We start from the raw sequence: 20,283 nt of genomic DNA, 5'->3' as shown, positions 1-20,283 counted from the left end.
TTTATTATTAAGTATATAAATTTTCTGATATATATATCTGTTTGTATATATATTAAAACATATTTAACGATTTGCGGAAGTGTTGATAGGACTATAACTTTTCAAAAATAATATTAAGTCCCTTCGTGCATTAATACAATATGTTAAATTTATTCATATAACAGATTTTAATTTATAACATATAATTACAAAGTGTAAATATATATATATATATGTATAATAATGAATGCATATTTATAAATGTATATTTGTGACAAAAATATGAAAAGAACTCTTTTAAAAAAAAAAAAATATATATATATATATAAATTTCGCAAAAACTGTTTAAGAAATTTATAATTATTTTATTAATATATACAATACATTGGCGCTTTATATGCAATTTAATGGAACAAATGACACTTTTTCTTTGTTAAATTATTATGTATATAAAAAACAAATAAAATTTTTTTTTTTTTAAATATTACGTAAAATAAGTGTACGGATACATTTTTTTATATATCTACACTTACAGATATTTATTTGTATTAAATGCATAATATGTGGGACAAAATGATTATGCTTTTATTTTCCTTCGTAACAGGCTCAAATTATTTTTTTAATTTTTTTTTTTTTCTTTTTGCTGCTTAATTGAGAATGTCCTTACATGCAAAATATATATCATTAAAATCAGTACCTAATTTTTTGCAAACCTAAAAAAAATAAAAGATTAACATGTATTCGTTGTATATAAATTCCTAAAAATTTATAAAATATATGACCATGTATATGAGGCACTTATATAAGTATACACATATACTATTATGTAAGTACATTTAAATGTATATTTATAATACTATATATTTACTTTTTATACCTTCATTTTAAAATCGATATTGCTTATCTGATTTAAGAGGTATTTAAGAGAGCGCACATGTTCTCCATAGTCCCAAAACTTTCTTTTTTCTTCCATATTTGAATAGTGTATGTTTATTGAAGATAAAATGTAAGAATCAAAATCAAAAGTTAACAAATTTTTTTTTGTAGTTATATATTTATATTTTTTTGTCGGGAAATTTTTGTAAAGTTTTAAATGTAAACTATTAATCTGAAATAACTTTATTATATAATTTAAAGTACTCTTGTCAATACAGCTATAAGAACAGTAATCAGATAAATATTTTTTATTATTGTATATGACAACTTGAATGAACAAAATTTTCGGAATAAAAGAGTATACTATATCATCGTAATTTTTTTCATATGCCTAAGAAGAAATAAAAATTTTGATTTGTCTAAATACTCACAGATGAAATTAATGTCATACGAAAAAAGGAACAATTTCGAAACGATTCCCTGCACGCACGTGTTGGAGCGTTCACCAAATATATATATACATATATGTATGTGTAAATGTATACATATATATATATATATATATATGTACGAATGTACATACGTAAAAAAGTCAAAACTAATGATACACATTTGAATCCGCGTTATACTTTCACGCTTCTTACATTCCCATTTTGTTCTCGTTTTATGTAAGCGTTTTTACCTTTAGTAAAATTAACGTTTCATAAAATATTGGATGATTTTCAACCAAAGAAATAAGACTTGGTAATGATAAATTTAAAAAGTTTATTTTATAATCCGAAACGGAAATATTTTCTTGTATAACATTTTCGAATATTTTATCAATATTGTCTACTTCATATATTTTATTATTTTCCAAGGCTTTTAATGTAATAAATTTATTTAAATAGGAAGAAAAGTTACGATATTTGGTCATCTGTAATTTCTGCTTATTGTACAAATAAATATATTTTACTTGCAAAATCAAAAGGTATATAACATTTAAGTTACAATTATAAGCGTATAAATTTTCCATTTCTAGTAATATCATTGAACAATGATGTAGCAAGTTTATGCTAACAGTTATTGTATGTAAGCTACTCTCATCAAATATATCTTTATTTTCATTTCTTAAATTTTTTATAGAACTGGTAACTTTTTTTTTTAATAACTTGTATAGTTCATACTTTAAACCAACTTTTTTATATATTCGTAATAACGTTTCCATATCACATTTGGCATATTGCTTGCAGTAGATAGTTATATAGAAGGACAGTATGTGTATAAAGAAATTATCATCATAAAACAAAAAAGAAGGAGAAGATATATTTTGATATTTGCGCACATAATTTTTTTCATACAGAATTAGCAAATCTGAAAAATGTATGTCATTAAAATTGTATAAAATATTTATTTGGTTCTTTTCTGCTTTGTTCCTTTCCCTTTTTTCGTTTTTATATATATTCTTAAGAATATTCAATAAATTGCTAATAAATATGTTTTTTTTGTTTTTTTTGTTTTTTTTGTTTTTTTTTTCAAAAATTTTAAAAACGCTTTTATTGTTGTTAACATGCCCATATTCCCTCTCAACTTCGGCAGTTTTATATGTGTTAATTCTTTCATTACTGCGTCCGTAAGTAACAGTAGATCGATTACACAAACTTTTGGCAACTTTGTGAGTTGAACATAATTTTAACTGTTTCTTTTCTATAATACTCTGCTTTATATTGTGAAAAGAATTCTTGAGCTTATAAATTTTTTCATTATACAATAAACAATTATTATTTAGGCAAACACTAAGATCGCAATTAAACTTATGCACATTTAGAGATAAAAATATGTTTTTATTATATTTTAAAAAACTCGATATATAATTATTCTCAAAAATTAATTTAAAGACAAAATTTAGTTTGTCATACTCGTTTACGTTTACTAATAATCTGAAAACAAGATATATTTTTCTTTTTCTAACATAGGTAAAAATTCGTATTTTAATTATACGCTCAATTTTTTTAATATGTTTCTCTGATGTAAACTTGCACGCTAATTTATACAAAAATATAATAATTTCTACTTCTAATTCCACTGGTAATATTATTTCCATATTTTTATAGAAGTTAATTATATTAGCGAAAAATAAATTAATAAAATTTCTATCCAACGTTTTAATGTTAAAAAGGAGCTTATGAATGTCCCCACTATGGTAATAAAATCCTCTCCAATTTTTCAACTTTTTTTTGTTGTCACTTTCGTATTTTCCTTTTCTTTTATTTCTTCTGTATTTATTTTTTATCATTATCCGAAACAGATAGAAATAGACATCTAACATACTACCGATGTAACAACTATTAAATACTATATTACACGAATTTGTTGTTATTAAATTTGTGTACTTATTTAGAAATGACTGTGAACATTCATAGTATACAAAAAGATTATCTACTCTATATTTTTCACCTCCACTTTTCATCTTATGCACATTTAAATTCCCTTCTAAGTGAACTTTTTTTATTTCTCTCTTTGTCGTGTAAATATTAAAGGTATTATTATTATAATTATTATTATTTTTGCTATTGCCCGAATTCTTAGATCTTTCTAGTTTGTAACTATGAAAATTAGTTAACAAAAGTAAAATAAAATTGTGATAAATCAGTAAATTTGCAGCAAACATATTCAAATTTTTTTTAAACAAGCATATAAATTTTAATATTATAGATGTATCAAATGTCTTTTTACAATCAATATTCGTAAAATTTTTTAAAACATAAAAAAACATTATTAAAAACGAAATTTCCATATTTAAATGATAAAATATTGGCTTCAAATTAATGCATGCTTTTTTTCTAACTATAAATAGCAGTTCAGTCGTCAGAATAAATTTGTACACATCACAGCTACAATGAATTTTAGACATTTCAAAAAACTGCTCCAATTTATTTAATCTATTTAATTCGTTTAATTTGTTTAACCCACCTAATTTGTTTAACTTACTTTTATCCTTTAGCATTTTGGAGGGAAAATGATTCACCAGTTGCAATGCTGATTCTCTGTCAATACATAAATAGTAAAATATAACAAGAGCACAAACTGAGTTAAAATAAATATATTTATATATATCATCAATGTTCATATAGGACATGTCGTGTCTAAAATTTAATTTTGTTTCAATATTTTTCTTTACATCAAATTCGCTTTTTCTTTTTTTTATATTAAGGTAATAGTTTCTTATTTTCCTAAAAGGATCATAACTATTCATGCTGTCTTCATCTTCATTATATAGATTTTCGTCATAAATTTCATCAAAAATAGAGCTTCCCCGCGATTTAAACATATCTATTGGTTCTGTTCTATCACATTTCTTCTCTTTTTTAATAATGCTATTTTTACTAAACCATTCTGAGTTACAATTAAGTATATTTTTATAACCTGTCTTTTTTTCTTTTTTTAACTTCTTCTTTTCATCCTTTTTTATTTGTTTATATATATTTTTGATGTCGAAACTGTCTATTATATATTGGGCCATAATTATATCAAAATTATTGATTAAATTGTTTATGCATATAAATATGCTTATCAATAGATTTACCTTATCTTTAGCTAATTTATTTTTGTGGTTTCTTTTGACGCTGAAAATAAAATTGAAGTGATTACTTCCGTCATTTTTCTTTTCCCCTTCTCCAACAAGTACTTTTTTATTATAATTTTCTATATGAATAGATTTGCTCTTATTGTTGTTAAAGGTTTGATTCGCGCAGCTATTATTAATGTAACAACACCTGGCATCCAAAATTTCCCTGTTATAAATAAAACTATTTTTAACGTATGTATTTGTAGCTACATGAGAATCTTTCATATCCTCTTGTTTTGTTAGTTCCTCATTGAAACTTCCTGTATTTATAATATCTTTTTTCGCATCTTCATAAGTACAATGAATAGTCATCATTCTTAATTCTTTATTTATTTTCACCTCATCTTTTACCTGCTTATTCCTAATGACGCTATGAACATGTACTACCGTATTTCTGTTTTTACACTGATCAATGTTTTTCAAAATGAATTCTATATATGATATATTTAATTTAGTAAAATTTATTGGTATTTTTTTTTTGGTAGATAAGTTTAGTAAATATATTACTTTCAATTTTAAATTCTGTACCGTATATTTATTAATACATAAATATTTAATAATATTTGTATGTTTGTTAAAATTAAGAAAATATTTTTCAGAGTAAACATAAAAGTAGCTCTGTAAGTTCATATGCTCATTATACACTTCAAAGTTTAAAAACAACTCTTTATAATATTTCATATATTTTTTTCTATTTTCATGATATTCTTTGAATAAAAATATTTGTTCGCTTTCTTCATTATTTAATGGTAGGAAGTTTAATATGCACAATTTGGAATTATTATTATTTTCTTTTTTTATTTTAGCTCCTTTTTTTCCTTCTTTGTTCATGTTAAGTAAATTTATGACCACTCTAATTTTTTTGTCTACATATTCAAACATGCTTCTCCTCCTTTTCATATTTTTGCATTTTTGATTTATTTCCTTTTTTAAAATGTTTATTAAATATATACATAATAATAATATGGCTGTTTGGTCGTAAATGCATAGCGCAAATTGAAAAGTATATGAATAATTCAAAAGGAATATGAGAAAAATAACGTTCGAATAATGGAAAGAACTTGAAATTTTATATAGCAAAATTATGTAATCATCTATATATCTTCTATCTTTTATTATATGCAAGAAGTATTTGAAACATGTGTAATGCAACAGAATAAATCTGTTTCGTTTTATATGCAATTTGTCAAAAGCAAAAGCATACTTGGAACAATTGTCTAATGACACATATATATCGTTAAGCATATTTTTTACATGTGCAAACTTTTTACTATTTATTAAGTCTTCACAAACCTCAAATATTCCAGGGAAAATATCTTTTCTTAGATTAAAATTTGTTACTGCCTTGTGTATGTAAAAATCAAAGTTGTACTTGCAGTCATGATGTGTTCGTACCAGCATCTTCAGTATGATATACCTAAGAATGGTTGTGCAATGGTAAGTTTACCGATGGCATTATGTTTGTATATATATATATAAGTATACATGCATATATATATATATATAAGTATACATGCATATATATATATATATAAGTATACATGCATATATATATATATATATATACGTACTCATGACATTCTTTGTACGCTACATGTGCATATACACACACAGACACATATTGATAAATAACTTCACAACTTTGAAGTGGTATTCGTTTGAATTATATTTATACATATATATACATAAGTATGTATATGCGTGCTATTACATTTGTTTGTAGGTATTACCGTACATGGGAATGGTTCATGAACAAATAATTTATGAGATGAGTAAAAAATATATAATATAAATTATGCTTGTTAATATTTCTATTCTTTCTAATATATTTATTATAATGGCGCCTAAGATAGTATTCTGCTTTTGAAAATTGATATTTTTTTATACATTTTACAAAATTAGTTAAGCAAATGATCGGTTCATCAAAGTAAAAAATGTAGAAGAATCTGTCTAATAAATTAAATATATCATTTGAAATAAGAAAAAAAATTAAAAGATATGTTATTTCTTCTTTTTTAATTTTATCAAAAAATAATTCTAAACTGGTTTCTTTATATTCTTTTAGGTTTTGTACGATATTGTAAAATTTTAATTTATTTATATCTATAATTTGAAAATTCTTTAAAAATAATAGGTATTCATCAATTTGTAAGAAAAACCACATATTTTTTAGTAAAGTAATTATACTGTTATATTCTTCTTCTTTCTTTTTAAAAAATATCAAAAAAAATTTTAAATCCTCAGAGGAGTTAAAAGATCGATGGAAAATGTGTTCATATTTTTTTAACCTTGTAATCACATTATATTTGAGATTATATAATTTTTCTACAATATTTTTACATCCTTTTACAAATAAGTAGGGATAATTTTTTCGAAATACAAATTGAACATAAGCAGTTAGATATATATAAAATTTGGTATAGTATACATTATTCTTGAGTACAACTTCTATAACACTCTGAAGAATTTTATAATCAAAATTATTGTATATGATATAATAGAGTAACTCTATGACAGTATTGCTAGAATGGTTAATAGAATTCTCGTTATTACAAAAGGACGTATTCCTGGTAAAAATGTTTTTCATTTTTTTTAGTAATATTGTGGTTGAACAGTTCCCATGTACATCAGTGTAACAACTATCATTTCTACCACTACAACTGTTCATGTGATCTTCATTTTTATTTTTAATTCTCATTTGAATTTTCATTATCTCATGGGCATTTATCTTAATATGATTTAAAAATGTAAGTATATGTTTTTTGGTGTATTTATTTTTTGTGTACAAATTAATAATATCCTTACACGTTCTTAGATCAATTTTTTTATCAATACATTCGTAGAAAAAAATAAATATATCATTTTTTTTACTTAAGATATGCAGTAATGTCAACGATTGATGCACTCTATTAATTTTGCAATAGAGAGAGATGATATTCAAAAAAAAACCATTAAAATATTTTTTCTTTCTTCTTCTCTTCTTTTCTTTTAATCTATAATGTATTGATTTTTCAAGGAGAAATAAAATAAAAAATTTCCCTGTCTTCTCTTTAATAATATAACCGTCTTCAGTGTTTATCTCATTACCATGTTTACTTATTTCCAAATCGTATACATCCTTGTATGCTTCATTACTAAAATTTTCTTCCTCATTATGAATTCTGTCCAGATTTATATTTTTTCCATAATCTTCCTTACAGGTTTTGTTTGCTTCACCATGTAACATTTTTTCCACGCCCCCATATATTGTTGACACATTATCATTACACTTGTTATCATATTTATAATTGGTAGTATTTTCCATGCTTTTAGCTTTTTCCTTATCATTGATGGTATCTAATGTGCTCATATCTTCATTATGACGCTTGAAATTAATTTGGACATTTTCTGCATTAATACAACAGCTTCTACTACTTCTATTACTACTACTACCAAATGGGTTAGCTGCAAAATTATCCTTTCCATTGTTAGGTATATTGTCTGATTTTTCATTTCCTTCTGATAATTGAAGAAATAATTTAATAATAATTAACTCAACAAAGCTCCTCTTAAATAAATCGTAATAGTTTATATCTACCAGAGTAAAAGTTTCATAAAATACTTTTTTTTTTCTTTTGTAAAAATCTTCAATGGAAATATTTTTGATTTCAAAAAAGTCAAAGCATTTTTTTATCATTTTATCAAAAAAAAATTTTTTTTTGTAATTTTTTTTAAAATAATAATATATGCTTTTCATGCTAAGCACATACATTTTTAATTTTTCTACATTCACATTACATAAGTCTAAGAAGCACAAAAGTGAACACAACACATCATTATTATTAAAATAAAAAATACATAATTGTAGACACATGTCATTTATTACTTTTTTTAGTTCTTCTTCTAAATTCAAAGGTAAATTAATATGATTATTAATAATATAATCATTTAATGATGTTATATCACCACTGTTAATAGATAAGTATGCTAATAAATTGTCTGGTTTATTATGTCTATAAAATGCGTGATTTATAATTAATATATGATAAGCTATTAAAGGCTGACAACAAGTTAAAAAATACTTTATGTTAAAATATTTTAAAAAATAAAAATGATCTTTTTTTAAAATGCGTCTGTTATTTTGTACCCCATGGTGGTCGTCTTCTATGGTTCCCCTTTTGTAAATGTCGACTTTAGAACTGATACAATTTTTATCGTTTTCATTTTCTATTTTAATATTTTCTAATTCAGTATTGTTATTTTTTGATATATATGTGATATAATTATCCTCTTTCTTGTTCCTTCTTACGTGAGAAAAGAATTCCTTATAATTCCATATTTTCCCCATCCTGTTATCATCCTTCATTATATTATTACAAAAGAGGAAAAACAAATTTTGTTTCACTTCCTTTTTGTTTAGTTTATTTGTGTCAGAATTCATATCATCTATTGCATATTTCAAATTAGTACTATCAACACTGAACAATTTGTTACTTTTTTTTTTTTTTTTTAAAAATATATTTTTAAAAATTGAAAAAGGAGAAAAATACCTTTTAAAGAAACAAACATCAACAGTTTTTTCTAACAACGTTTTTAGTGAAATAACCCTATTATATGAGAAAAAATCATAACTATAATCAACCTCCTTTCTAGACATATGTACACGTTTCTTCACATTATGATAGTCATTACCAGGCTTGTTAACCTTAAGAATATTTTGTACTAGTTTAAACTTATCTTTGCCTCTATAAATGAAATTATTTTTGTTTATTTCTTTTATTATAGGTATATTCTCAAAACAAAAGTTGTAACTATAACTTTTAGGGACTCTACAACTGTTACTCATAGAAGAATTACCAGTGCTATTGTAGGAATTACTGTTTTTTTGTCTTTGCACTTTTAGGTAATTCTCTTTATACTTTTTTAAATTTTGTATAGCTAACTTAAAGAGCTCTTTATTTGTCGCCTTTTCACTCTCTAATTTGATTCTTATACTCCTCTTCAGATATTTCTTGTTTGAAAAGTAGGCTTCATATATGGAAGGAATGAAACATTTCGTTAATTTTTTAAAGTAGTATATGCTTATATATAAAGGGCTATTCGGTTTGTTTTTTCTCAAGTCAAATATGTCAATATTGCTAAACATAAATATGCAAAGAAATAATTTTACGTTCAGAAAACTTAGGATGTATAGAGGTATATAGCTTATATTGTCTTTATCTTTCCTTAATAATAAATAAGGCTCACGATGTATGTCATATATATATACAAATTCATTATTCTCTTTATTTATTTCTCCATTATTTAAGCCTTCATTTAAAATTTCGCTCTCCTGGTTAGAAGCATATTTATGAATACAAATTGGCTTTGTAAATTCCTTTTCTGACATTGTAATATCTACATTATTATAATACGCATATGAGCATGTGTTCTCACTTATAAATGTGGCCCTTCTTTGAATAAACTGCATTTTACATGTATCATCATTTTCCTCTAAGTACGCATTATTTTGACTTAAATGTATTTTCTTACATTTCTCCATTTTAATATGTTTATTCAATTCATAAGTGACTATAATTGCAGAGTTGTATAAAGACAAAGCGACGATATTATTACGTAATTGCGAGTAAATATAACAATACGTGTATGACACGCATGTATTCAAGGATCTTTTAAAAAAGCTAATATTCTTTTCTTTATTATTGTAAATCCTTTTAACTAAATAATTACAATTTATAAAAGAACGAAACAAGTTCCTATTGTACAATATGAAAAAATACATACCTGTTAAGCTCTGATTAACTAAATAATAGTTCAAAATATACTTGTGCAGATTGTTTACTTCATTACATGCTATGTATTTTTTATTATATTCCAAAAGATTATCATTATTCCCGAAGGAGATATTGACACCAAATCGGTTATTAAAGTCTTGATAGGATAAATAATTAAAACATAGGAAATTTCTACTTAGCTTTACCATAATATTATAATAAATATATTTATTGTTCTTCCGACCACTTCTCAAATTTCTTGAAGAAAATATTTCCAAATTACGTTTATTCAACTTTTTCCCCCTTTTTAAATACTTTTTCCATGCAACGACATCTAATATGTTCAACACATTCCTTTGTAAACATTTCCTCCTGCCTGTTCCTGTTAACCATTTTTCCTTACATTTTGAATTATTTAAAAATTTTATTTTATATAAAAAATCAAATTTAAACAAAAATATACCATAAGACTCTAGAACAGACTCAATGTAGTCATACATAAAGTATACTGGTTCATGTATTAAATGGTTTTGAATGTAGACTATAATTTTTAAGAAATTTCTTTCATACGCATTTAAAAACAAAAAATTTCTTTTTTTATTTTTATTCCCCATCGTTATAGTTTTTTTTTCATGTTCATAAAGTAATGGACTATTTGCCAATTTATCATTAAATGTGTTGTCATAATGATCGGGTGCTCTACTCATCTTTTTGTCTCTTCTGATAATTTTAAAATTTTCATAAAAATTAAACGATGTTGATTTATGAAGTGTCCTGAAAAAATTACCGCTGAAATATTTTAGCGTAAATAGAAGGGTAAATACAGCTGATAGGTTAATGTTATCTATATAGTATTCTAATATATATACGAAAATTTTGTAGTTGTACGATTTTATGTTAATAAGTTTTATTAATTCATAAAACAGATTTTTTACCTCTATTTTTTTTTTTCCGTTACTGCAACTTTTTAAAAGTATATGTTTGTAAATTGTGTTAACACTTGTACTTAGTCGCCTATCCGTGGTATGCCTTTTATCACTTTTCACTCTGTCTTCATGACATGTTTTACGTAAGGAGTGACCATTATATTTTTTATTATTCGGAATGGAGGCATGTAAAGAATTCCTTCCTAACTTCAAGCTTTTGGGGAAACGATTGTATTCCCTTTTTTTCTTTTTTTCTGCTCCACTTGCGTTTGCGTTTTCATTCTCGTTTACATGTACGTCTATGTCTACCTCTATGTCTGCCTCTTCCTTCTGTATCCGGTTTTTTGCAACTTGCTCCGATTTCCGCCCATGTATGTCTATTTTGGCTGATGCAGAATCATTCTCTATCTTTTTAGTAAAATATTTCATTAAAAAATGCAAGAAGTTTAATCCCCTATTTTCTAAAACAATTCTAATCATAATGCTTTTATTTATCGTTTTTAACATAACTAAGGAACAACATAAATATGCACCATTGTTGGAAACATTAAAAGGTATTATGCGATAATTATATTTGTTACATTCATTTGAATTTTTTCTTTTTTTGAATAATGGTAGAGCTACACATGCTTTGATTTGTTTTTTTTTCCTGTTAACAAAACAATTGTTGTTTTTGTCTGCTTCATTTTGATGTAGAACATTCATTTTGCATATATAGGATTTCTCTTTCCTTCTGTTTTTATCTTTTTCTTTTTCAAATATAATTGTATTATTTATATATGAAGTTTGTGCATTCCGGTCATTTGGAAAAACTTTGTCTTTATACAAAATTTCTGAAACATTTTCAATAATCTGATTATTACGCATAATAAAATCATCAGTTCCATCAACGTTACTATAGTTATAATCAACTTGTGATTTGTTTTCTTCTTTTGTACCTTTTTTACTTCTTTCTCTTTTTTTCTTTTCTCTTGAATTGCAGGTATAGCAATAGCATTCATTATCATAATTATTAAAATCGTAATAGTAGCATGTCTTTTTTTTTTTCTTATTTATATTGTATAAATTTTTTTTTATGTCATTTTTATATTTTTCACTAATAATATTATTCTTAAGATCCTTGTAACTGATAAACATTAAATCATCGACTTCTTCTCCTTTTAATTTAATCCAATTTTTTGCCATGTTAAATGTAATTATATTAGTGTTATTCCTTTTGTTTGTAAAATAGCAATTAGCAAATTTATTAGCATTCTTTTTACAGTAAATTATACTACCATTGTGAGAGTCATATGAGTTCATAGGATACTTAATTTCTGCTACATTATTTACCATTCTTTTATTTTTCTCCACTGACTCTTTTTTTAGTTTTTCCAGTTTTTGTTTTCCCTTTATTTCTGTTAAATAATCTTCTAATAGTATATTATTACCGTTAATGCCGAGGTTAGATATATAATAATTTGTTTCCTCCTTTCCTTCACTATAATGAGATATTTTTTCTAAATGTTCAAAGTACTTATGTGTTATATGTGGTATATAAATGTTTACCTTTTCATTTGAGCTCAAGTATACTTTATTTTCCTTAAGAATAGCAACATCTCCATTGTATTTGTGGTTTGGTAATTCGTTACTGATAAAAAGGAATTCATTGTTACCTTCTTTAGTCTTCTTCCACATTTTCTTCAACTTCTTCATCCTCTTATTATTATGACTATACTTTGCACTCACTTTATGTTTTCTTCTAAAGCAGTAACACCTGTTAATTATAAGTATTTTCCCCTCTTTCTTCTTCCTCTTATGATTCATGCCTTTCTGCAAAAGTGCTCTTTTTAGAACTAAAGTGGCTTCATACAGTTTATATTCTTTTCTCTTTTCTCTCTTATTATCTTTTGCACTTCGAAATTTATAAAGGCAGTAAAAATTCCGAATGATAAAAGGGGTACATAGATAGGAAGCCATGTTAAAATAATTAAGAAATGCACAGCTGTTATAAGAACAGCATTCATTGTAAATATTTAAATATTTAAAAATAGTTAACACATTTTTCTCTTTATATATATTATCATACATATAGTTATAACCAGTGGAGTATAACTTTTTTTTTAATGCAGCTAAAAAAAATGTGCTCTGGTATAACTTAAAAATATTTCTATTAAAAATGTAATTTGTATATGAACAATTATGTTCAGAGATATAAGAACTATTTCTATAAAATATTTCTAATATGGAAATAAATTTAATTGCCTTTTTATCTTTTACACTTAGTGTACAACTATTCTTAAACAAAAATAACAACAGATTATTTCTAATATATTTTTTTAGTGTATAAAAAGCTATCATTTTAAAAAACTTCAGAACGTCTATGCATAATATCTTTAGTATATATATACATACATTCAAGTAATGACTTATATTGTTACACATAAGTCTATATATAATAGTACCATAATAATTTATTAAAATTTTGTGCGGGTTCAAATGTATAAATCTAAAAGGAATCTTCACATTATTAATTAAATGATTCATTATGTACTCTTTAAAATATTTATTACTTTTATTTTTATCCTTAAGTATTAATTTATACATTAATACAATTATACGGAATAAGTAGTCTTTCAAAATATTTTTCATATCATAATGAAAACTAAAAATTGTACTTAAATTATTTACATCTATATTCTTTTTTAACTTTGTAACACTATTATTTAAGTTATCATACATTTGATATATCTGAAAAATTAGATATCTTAGTTTTACTTTATTGTTATGAGTACCCACTGCACAGTTGCGGTTATTCAAATTATGCAGTTTACCACTGACAGGGTTATATACACCGTTAATGTTAGTAGATCTACTCTGTGAATCTGAATGCGTACGCATAAAGAAACTACCTCCGGCAGTGCTAGTACAATTATCGTTCCTCGTTACAATGAAATCTTCTACATTATTTATTTCTTTATTAAAAAAGCATTTACCACTTCTAATAAGATTGGTGCTGCTATTTTTATCATTACACGTTGCACCTATCATGATATTTCGTTTTATCCTATTTTCATTCTTCTTCTGCTCAACTAATTTACTATTTTCACTATCTAAGAACAAATAATTAAAGAAGGTTCTATAATTATACATTTCGCCTTTATTAATAATTGTACCATCATTTATAATTTCATTCAGTATTTTGTTAAAAAATAAGGTATAGTCCAACTTTCTTCGTTTTTTTTTTTTTTTTATTTCTTTCTCTTCATCATTTGTCTTACTTATGTATACCCTATCACTCTTTCGATAAACATCATTAGTAATGCTAGTTTTCTGAATAGAACAATAATCAATTTTCTTAATGAATTTATTTCTTCCCTTTATAAAGTAATTGTAAAGCACATAATAATTGAAATACAAAAACATAAAATTAAAAAAAAATTCATATTTTTTTGAATATATATAATAAATAATAGTACTCAGATCTTTACTATTAAACATATTATAAACAATAGTACTAAAACTATGTTCATCATTAATTAAACGGTTGCAATTAGTTACTTCCTCATGTAAAGCATCCTTTATATGAAAATAGGAAACTCTCTTTTTCTTTCTTGTAGTTGCTATAAAAGAGTAACATAAATAAAAAAGGAAATCCCTGAAATTTCTATCATTGTAATATTTACAATTCAAGGGGATACATCTAGCGTTACTTATATACTTCATGCTCTTATTACTTCTATTATTTTCATTTCTACATATATTGATACTCTCCTTAGTGGAACCAACACCCTCATTTGCATTATAATTCCTCTTTTTATTTTCCATCAAATTAATTACATTTGATATATTCGCTTTTTTTGATGTACTACTTTTTCGTTTATCTTTTAATTCTGAACTGTTTACGTACTCACATACGGCATGTGTTTCTGTAGTACATAAATAATTCCCCTGACAGTAGTTCCTATTTGTACTATCACCTAACACATCTTTTAAAAAAGGCTCATATTTATCCTGCATTGTTCTTTTATCCTCACCACATTTTTCTTTCGTATTAATAGTCGTTCCAAAATGGCTATCTGCTTTAAAAAGTAGCTTATTTAATTTATCGTTCTGAGATTTTTTTACATATAATATATCAGATATAGCTCCAAACATTTTATACACATTAAAATAAGTGTTATTAAAAAAGTTCAAAACGTGTAATGCATTATTTGAAACAAGAAAAAAATTTCCGTCCCCCTCATGACTCATTCTACTTACATTCCTTTTTCTCTGCTTCTCGATATTTGTTGAATAATTGTTGGATAGTACATTCATTAGAATTTTAATAAAATATATATATTTGTTCATTTCTAAGAATATTTTACTGTTCTTCCTTTTGATTATTCTTCTTTTCATTTCTTGTTTTTTTGCAAAGTGATCTATAAATAAAATAATAAACTTTAACGCTATTGAACATATTTCCATACTGTATTTTTTATTCAAAAATAAATTATAATTATATCGAAAGCAAATTTTTTCAAAATGATACACCTCAAATATGTTACTATACTTGTTATTTCTTATATTGCAATTATTTCCTTTACTGCTGCTATATATTCTATCTTTTGTCTTCACATCGATCATGTATACATCGGACTGTCTTTTTATACTTAAGTTTTTGTTTATTTGTACCTTGTCACTTTTTAAATTACTCATACTGTTGTTACAATTTCTAAAGGAAGCACTAGAATTATTCTTTTTATTTTTAATAAAAGTTATTTCATCTTCTCTTTTCTCCTTGTCTTTCATTTCCACATTATCTTCCTTTATACCTTCCCTTTTCCATTCCTTCTGCTTTTTTCCATATATACAGTGGTACGTCAAATTGGTATCATCCAATTTACCCTGTTCTAATCTACAGTACTCAGGTGCAACAGTAAGTTCTTCTCTTTTTTTTTTTATATTATTAGCACCATTTGTTAAAGGATGTCTATGACTTTCTCGAGCTTTCAAACAAGTCATATCATTTTTTGCAAACAGTTCTTTTTTTCTTCTATTATTATTAATACTATTAATATTGCTATTAATACCATCAATATTATTATTATTTTCTAAATTATGAAGCTCCTGTCGCTCCACACTCCTCTGGTTGGTAACGAAAAAATTCTGCATCCCATAATTTTTAAATTCGTTAGAACTTCCAAAACAGAGAATCTTTCTGCCAATTACGTCTACTATATCGAAAATATTTTTAAGTGCTATGGACATATATATCTGTATAAATTCCTTTTTATACTTTATTTCTCTAATAAAATGTTGTAATTTCCTTTTATATTTTTTTCCTTTCCAAACATGATTAATAAATGAAAAGTAATCAATAAAATAAAAAAAAATTAATTTTAAATTGAAATTATTCCAAATATAATGAAACAGTAATCTACATAACAATAAGGTCTCCTTAAATTTTAATATCTTTAAACTGTTTTTAATTAAAATTATGTCCTTATTTAAAAGTCCATTGTACATCATTATAAAATAGTAATAACTTCTTTTAAAGCTGTTTAGTTTCAGAATATTTTCCGCTTTACTTACCTTATTGTATGAACTGATACTAATTAGCGCGTTCATGTAATTTTTAAATATTAGTCTACATAATACATTTTCAATATTAAAGATAGCATGTGATTTGTTATTTACGTAAAAATAATTGTAATTCTTCAAAATAAATAAAAATTCTATTTTTTTTATTTTCTTCAAAACAACTAGGTAACTTTTATACATATTGGTATGCTTTTTTAATAAAAAAAATTCAACGAAAATGTAATTCCCACACACGTATGTTTTGGTATTATACACTCTTCTATTGTATAGAAAACTTTTATGGTGCATGTTTTTCTTCTTAACATTATTTCGATGTTCTAAAAAACGCATTTGGAAACATTTAATTAAGAATAAATTTTTTACGTCATTAGAATAGTTGTACACGTGAATGTGTTGTATGTATCTAGGTAACACTTTATTAAGGTAATTAATAGACTCTTCCAAATTTAAATCCATTTCATTGTAGTTATCTGACTTGTTATTTTCCTCACTAGAGACGTAATTCTTAGTATTTTCCTTTACATTACAACTATAGTAATCATCAACATGAGTCCTAGTACAGATTTTACATTGCTTACATGTGTACACATATTTCATTTTTATTTCTTTACCTCTCTTTTCTTTTAACACCTTTCTATAAATATCCTCATTTTGAAAAGAATTATGCTTTATATCAATGTAAAAATCAGAATTGTTACGGTGTAATCCTTCTCTTATATTTTCTTTGTTCTTTCCATAATCTGCATATTCAAATACATTACTACTATTGGTATTATCATCCTGGTGTTGACTGGTATAACGAAAATCATTATAATGCTTGGAAAAGTTAATACAACAATTAGACGTTTCAATTTCTTCGTAAATATATATCATATCAGAATTCCCTCTATAATTCTTTCCCCTTTCATTTAATGATTTATCCTCCTTAAGCGTCTGATACATTGTTTTCCTATCTTTATATATATCTTTAATTTCGTTAACTTCATTAACTTCATTACTTTCAATTATTTCATTACTTTGATTAATTTCATCAATTATATATGCATATTTAGAAATTTCTAATTTTTTATAATTCATTAAACTTATGTTGTTATCTATATCTTTTCTTAAGTTTCTATTTATGTACACTTTTTTCTGTCTTAAATTAAAAAAATCAGGAAAATAGGACTCCCCATTAAACTTAACTCTGTATTCATTTTTCCTTTTATGAAGATAGTTATTCTGTATTCCATAAATCTCATTTAGACAATTCTCTGTTTCACCAATTTCCAAGTACCTAAATGGTTCCTCTTTACAATGCATTGAGTGCATTTCAACATTTTTTATTTTTTTCTTTTTCCCTAAAAATTTTGTATTCCTTGTCCCTTCCAAATTTAAGTTGCAGTATCTAAAATGAAAAAAAAATAAATAAAAGAGAAAATAGAAGACGTAAAATATAATAGGTAAAAGTTATAAGTTAAATCTTAGAAACGTTGTTAGAGGCAAATCAAACAAATAGAGGTAACCCTATGTTGACACCTTTATTATAGTACATTTTGCTGTGCGTTTAAATTTTGTTACCATTACAAGACATATACTTAACTTTAAAATGTTTTATTCTACTAATTTTTTTTTCCAATTATACACTTACACATTTATATCAAAGATCCAAATTTGATTACGCATATCAATCAGCAGCACATTTGACATATCATGGCTAACTTCGAAGTCGTTAAAAATGGTGCAAACTATAAAAAAAAAAAATAAAGTTCAACTTGAAAACAAAATTTATTCTTAATATTATTAATGATCAGCGTAGAGTGTTATCATATGAGCACATAATTATTGATAGTTCAGGTAACAGCAAATAAGAAATTAGTATAAAAAAAAAAAATAATAAATAATTTAAAACAAATTACTGTGCTTATTTATATTTATTGCCACACAAGGCTTTTCCTCCTTATAAATGAGCAAAAATTGTTGGTGTGTGAATGTTAAAACAAACATGATATCATTTCTACAAAAAATTAAAAAAAAAAAAAGAAAAATTAATTGTAATTATATCACGTGTTTTCTTAATTATTTATGTTATAGAAGTATATTTATCACTACCTGCAAATACATTTCTGAATGAAAACATAATTATCGACCTTCATCAAAATATTTTGTAAGGCAAACACCTTCTTTGCTCTCAAGCTGCAAATATATAAGAATATGGAATTATTCATATATTGGAACTGATTCATATAATACGTATACGGTGAAAATTGGGAAAAACAGTAAATACCTAGTTCACCGATGTATGGAAAATAATGAGGACAATCCATACATATATATATAAATATTCAAACACATATATTCATATATGCGCATGTGTTTTCACGCATATATATACATATTTATTCATTCCTCTGTATAACATATTTATCAATTTCACCTGAATCCATTGGAGACAAATTCTATACACGCGATATCATTTAATATAATAAAAAGGCAGCTATAAAAATGAATATAGTTACATTTGAGTTTATTTATATATAATTAAAACAGAGCTATACGAATTTATTTCTTCATGCTACATATATCATGTAATAGAAATTTTACATTATTCCAATTACTTTTCCGCCTTCAGTACTATTTTTACAAATTTTTCACTGAATGATTCTAAAATAGAGAGATTTCTCTACACATTAAAAAAAATAAAATAAAATATATATATATATATATACATTTATTATGTTCTTTTTATTTTAACAGATCTTCACATCATTAGCACATTCTTACATTTATAGATATGGCAAAATGAAATAATTTTTCGTTTGTAATATAAAAATTATACAACTTGTTCTTTTCAATTATATTTCGGCGTGTCTTTTTATAAATATCAAATTGCAATGAGTTTTCTTGAATTCTGAAAATGGTAAATAAATAATTGAGCGAACAATATATTAGATAGGCGAAAATAATGTACATGCCACTTTATTAAATTTAAAATTAAAATCACACATATACAGTTTTTACAACCTACTTAAATAATTTTATATATGTATGTATTTTTATTTTTTTTTTTTAACTGTACATTATTTCACAATTTTCTAGACGTGCATTTATTTTGTCGACATGGGAAAAATTATAGAAACTCAAGAGAGTATGTTGCTGTGATATCTAAGAAAATAACGCAAACGAAAAAATAAAATAAATAATAAAAACTTATAAAAATATTATTTTGAACGTTTTTTTAACTTAACCAGAATAGGAATCTGATGTTTTACATTTTTCCCTTTTGTAAATATATCATTATCACAGCTAATCCAGAAACAGTCTATTGTATTATTATTTAGTAAGAAATCATTACCATAACTGTTCAAAAAATTGAAATATAATTTAAATCTTTTTTCTTCATAATTATAATTATCTTTTAGGCAAAGCAAAGCTATTATATTGTTACATTCATTCGACAAAATAGTATATACCTTATTTTTGTTATTTCTCTTTCTTGCTTTTAACAACTTTAAACAAATTAAACTGTCCATAATACAAACGTGTTATATGTTATTCAAAGTAAAGAAAACAATGGATAGTTTTTTATATTCATGCA

The 20,283-nt window shown here is 24.4% G+C and overlaps 1 protein-coding gene across 1 annotated transcript; it reads right to left on the bottom strand.

Annotated features, from left to right (window-relative positions):
* Positions 1-626: 626 nt before the first annotated feature.
* On the bottom strand, positions 627-20,218 carry MKS88_004458 (uncharacterized protein; the record flags this gene model as incomplete). The annotated part of the gene is made up of 11 exons (XM_067217637.1): positions 627-692; positions 857-1,246; positions 1,538-5,879; positions 6,193-18,093; positions 18,337-18,433; positions 18,605-18,702; positions 18,798-18,881; positions 19,304-19,368; positions 19,470-19,596; positions 19,765-19,850; positions 19,934-20,218. 11 exons carry the CDS (start codon positions 20,216-20,218, stop codon positions 627-629), a joined length of 17,541 nt encoding a protein of 5,846 aa, XP_067072045.1.
* Positions 20,219-20,283: the final 65 nt, after the last annotated feature.

Source organism: Plasmodium brasilianum, chromosome 12 (genome assembly GCF_023973825.1).
Source record: "Plasmodium brasilianum strain Bolivian I chromosome 12, whole genome shotgun sequence".
Lineage (NCBI taxonomy): Eukaryota > Apicomplexa > Aconoidasida > Haemosporida > Plasmodiidae > Plasmodium > Plasmodium brasilianum.
Note: the sequence above shows the minus strand (reverse complement) of the source record. Positions and strands in the feature narration are given on the sequence as shown.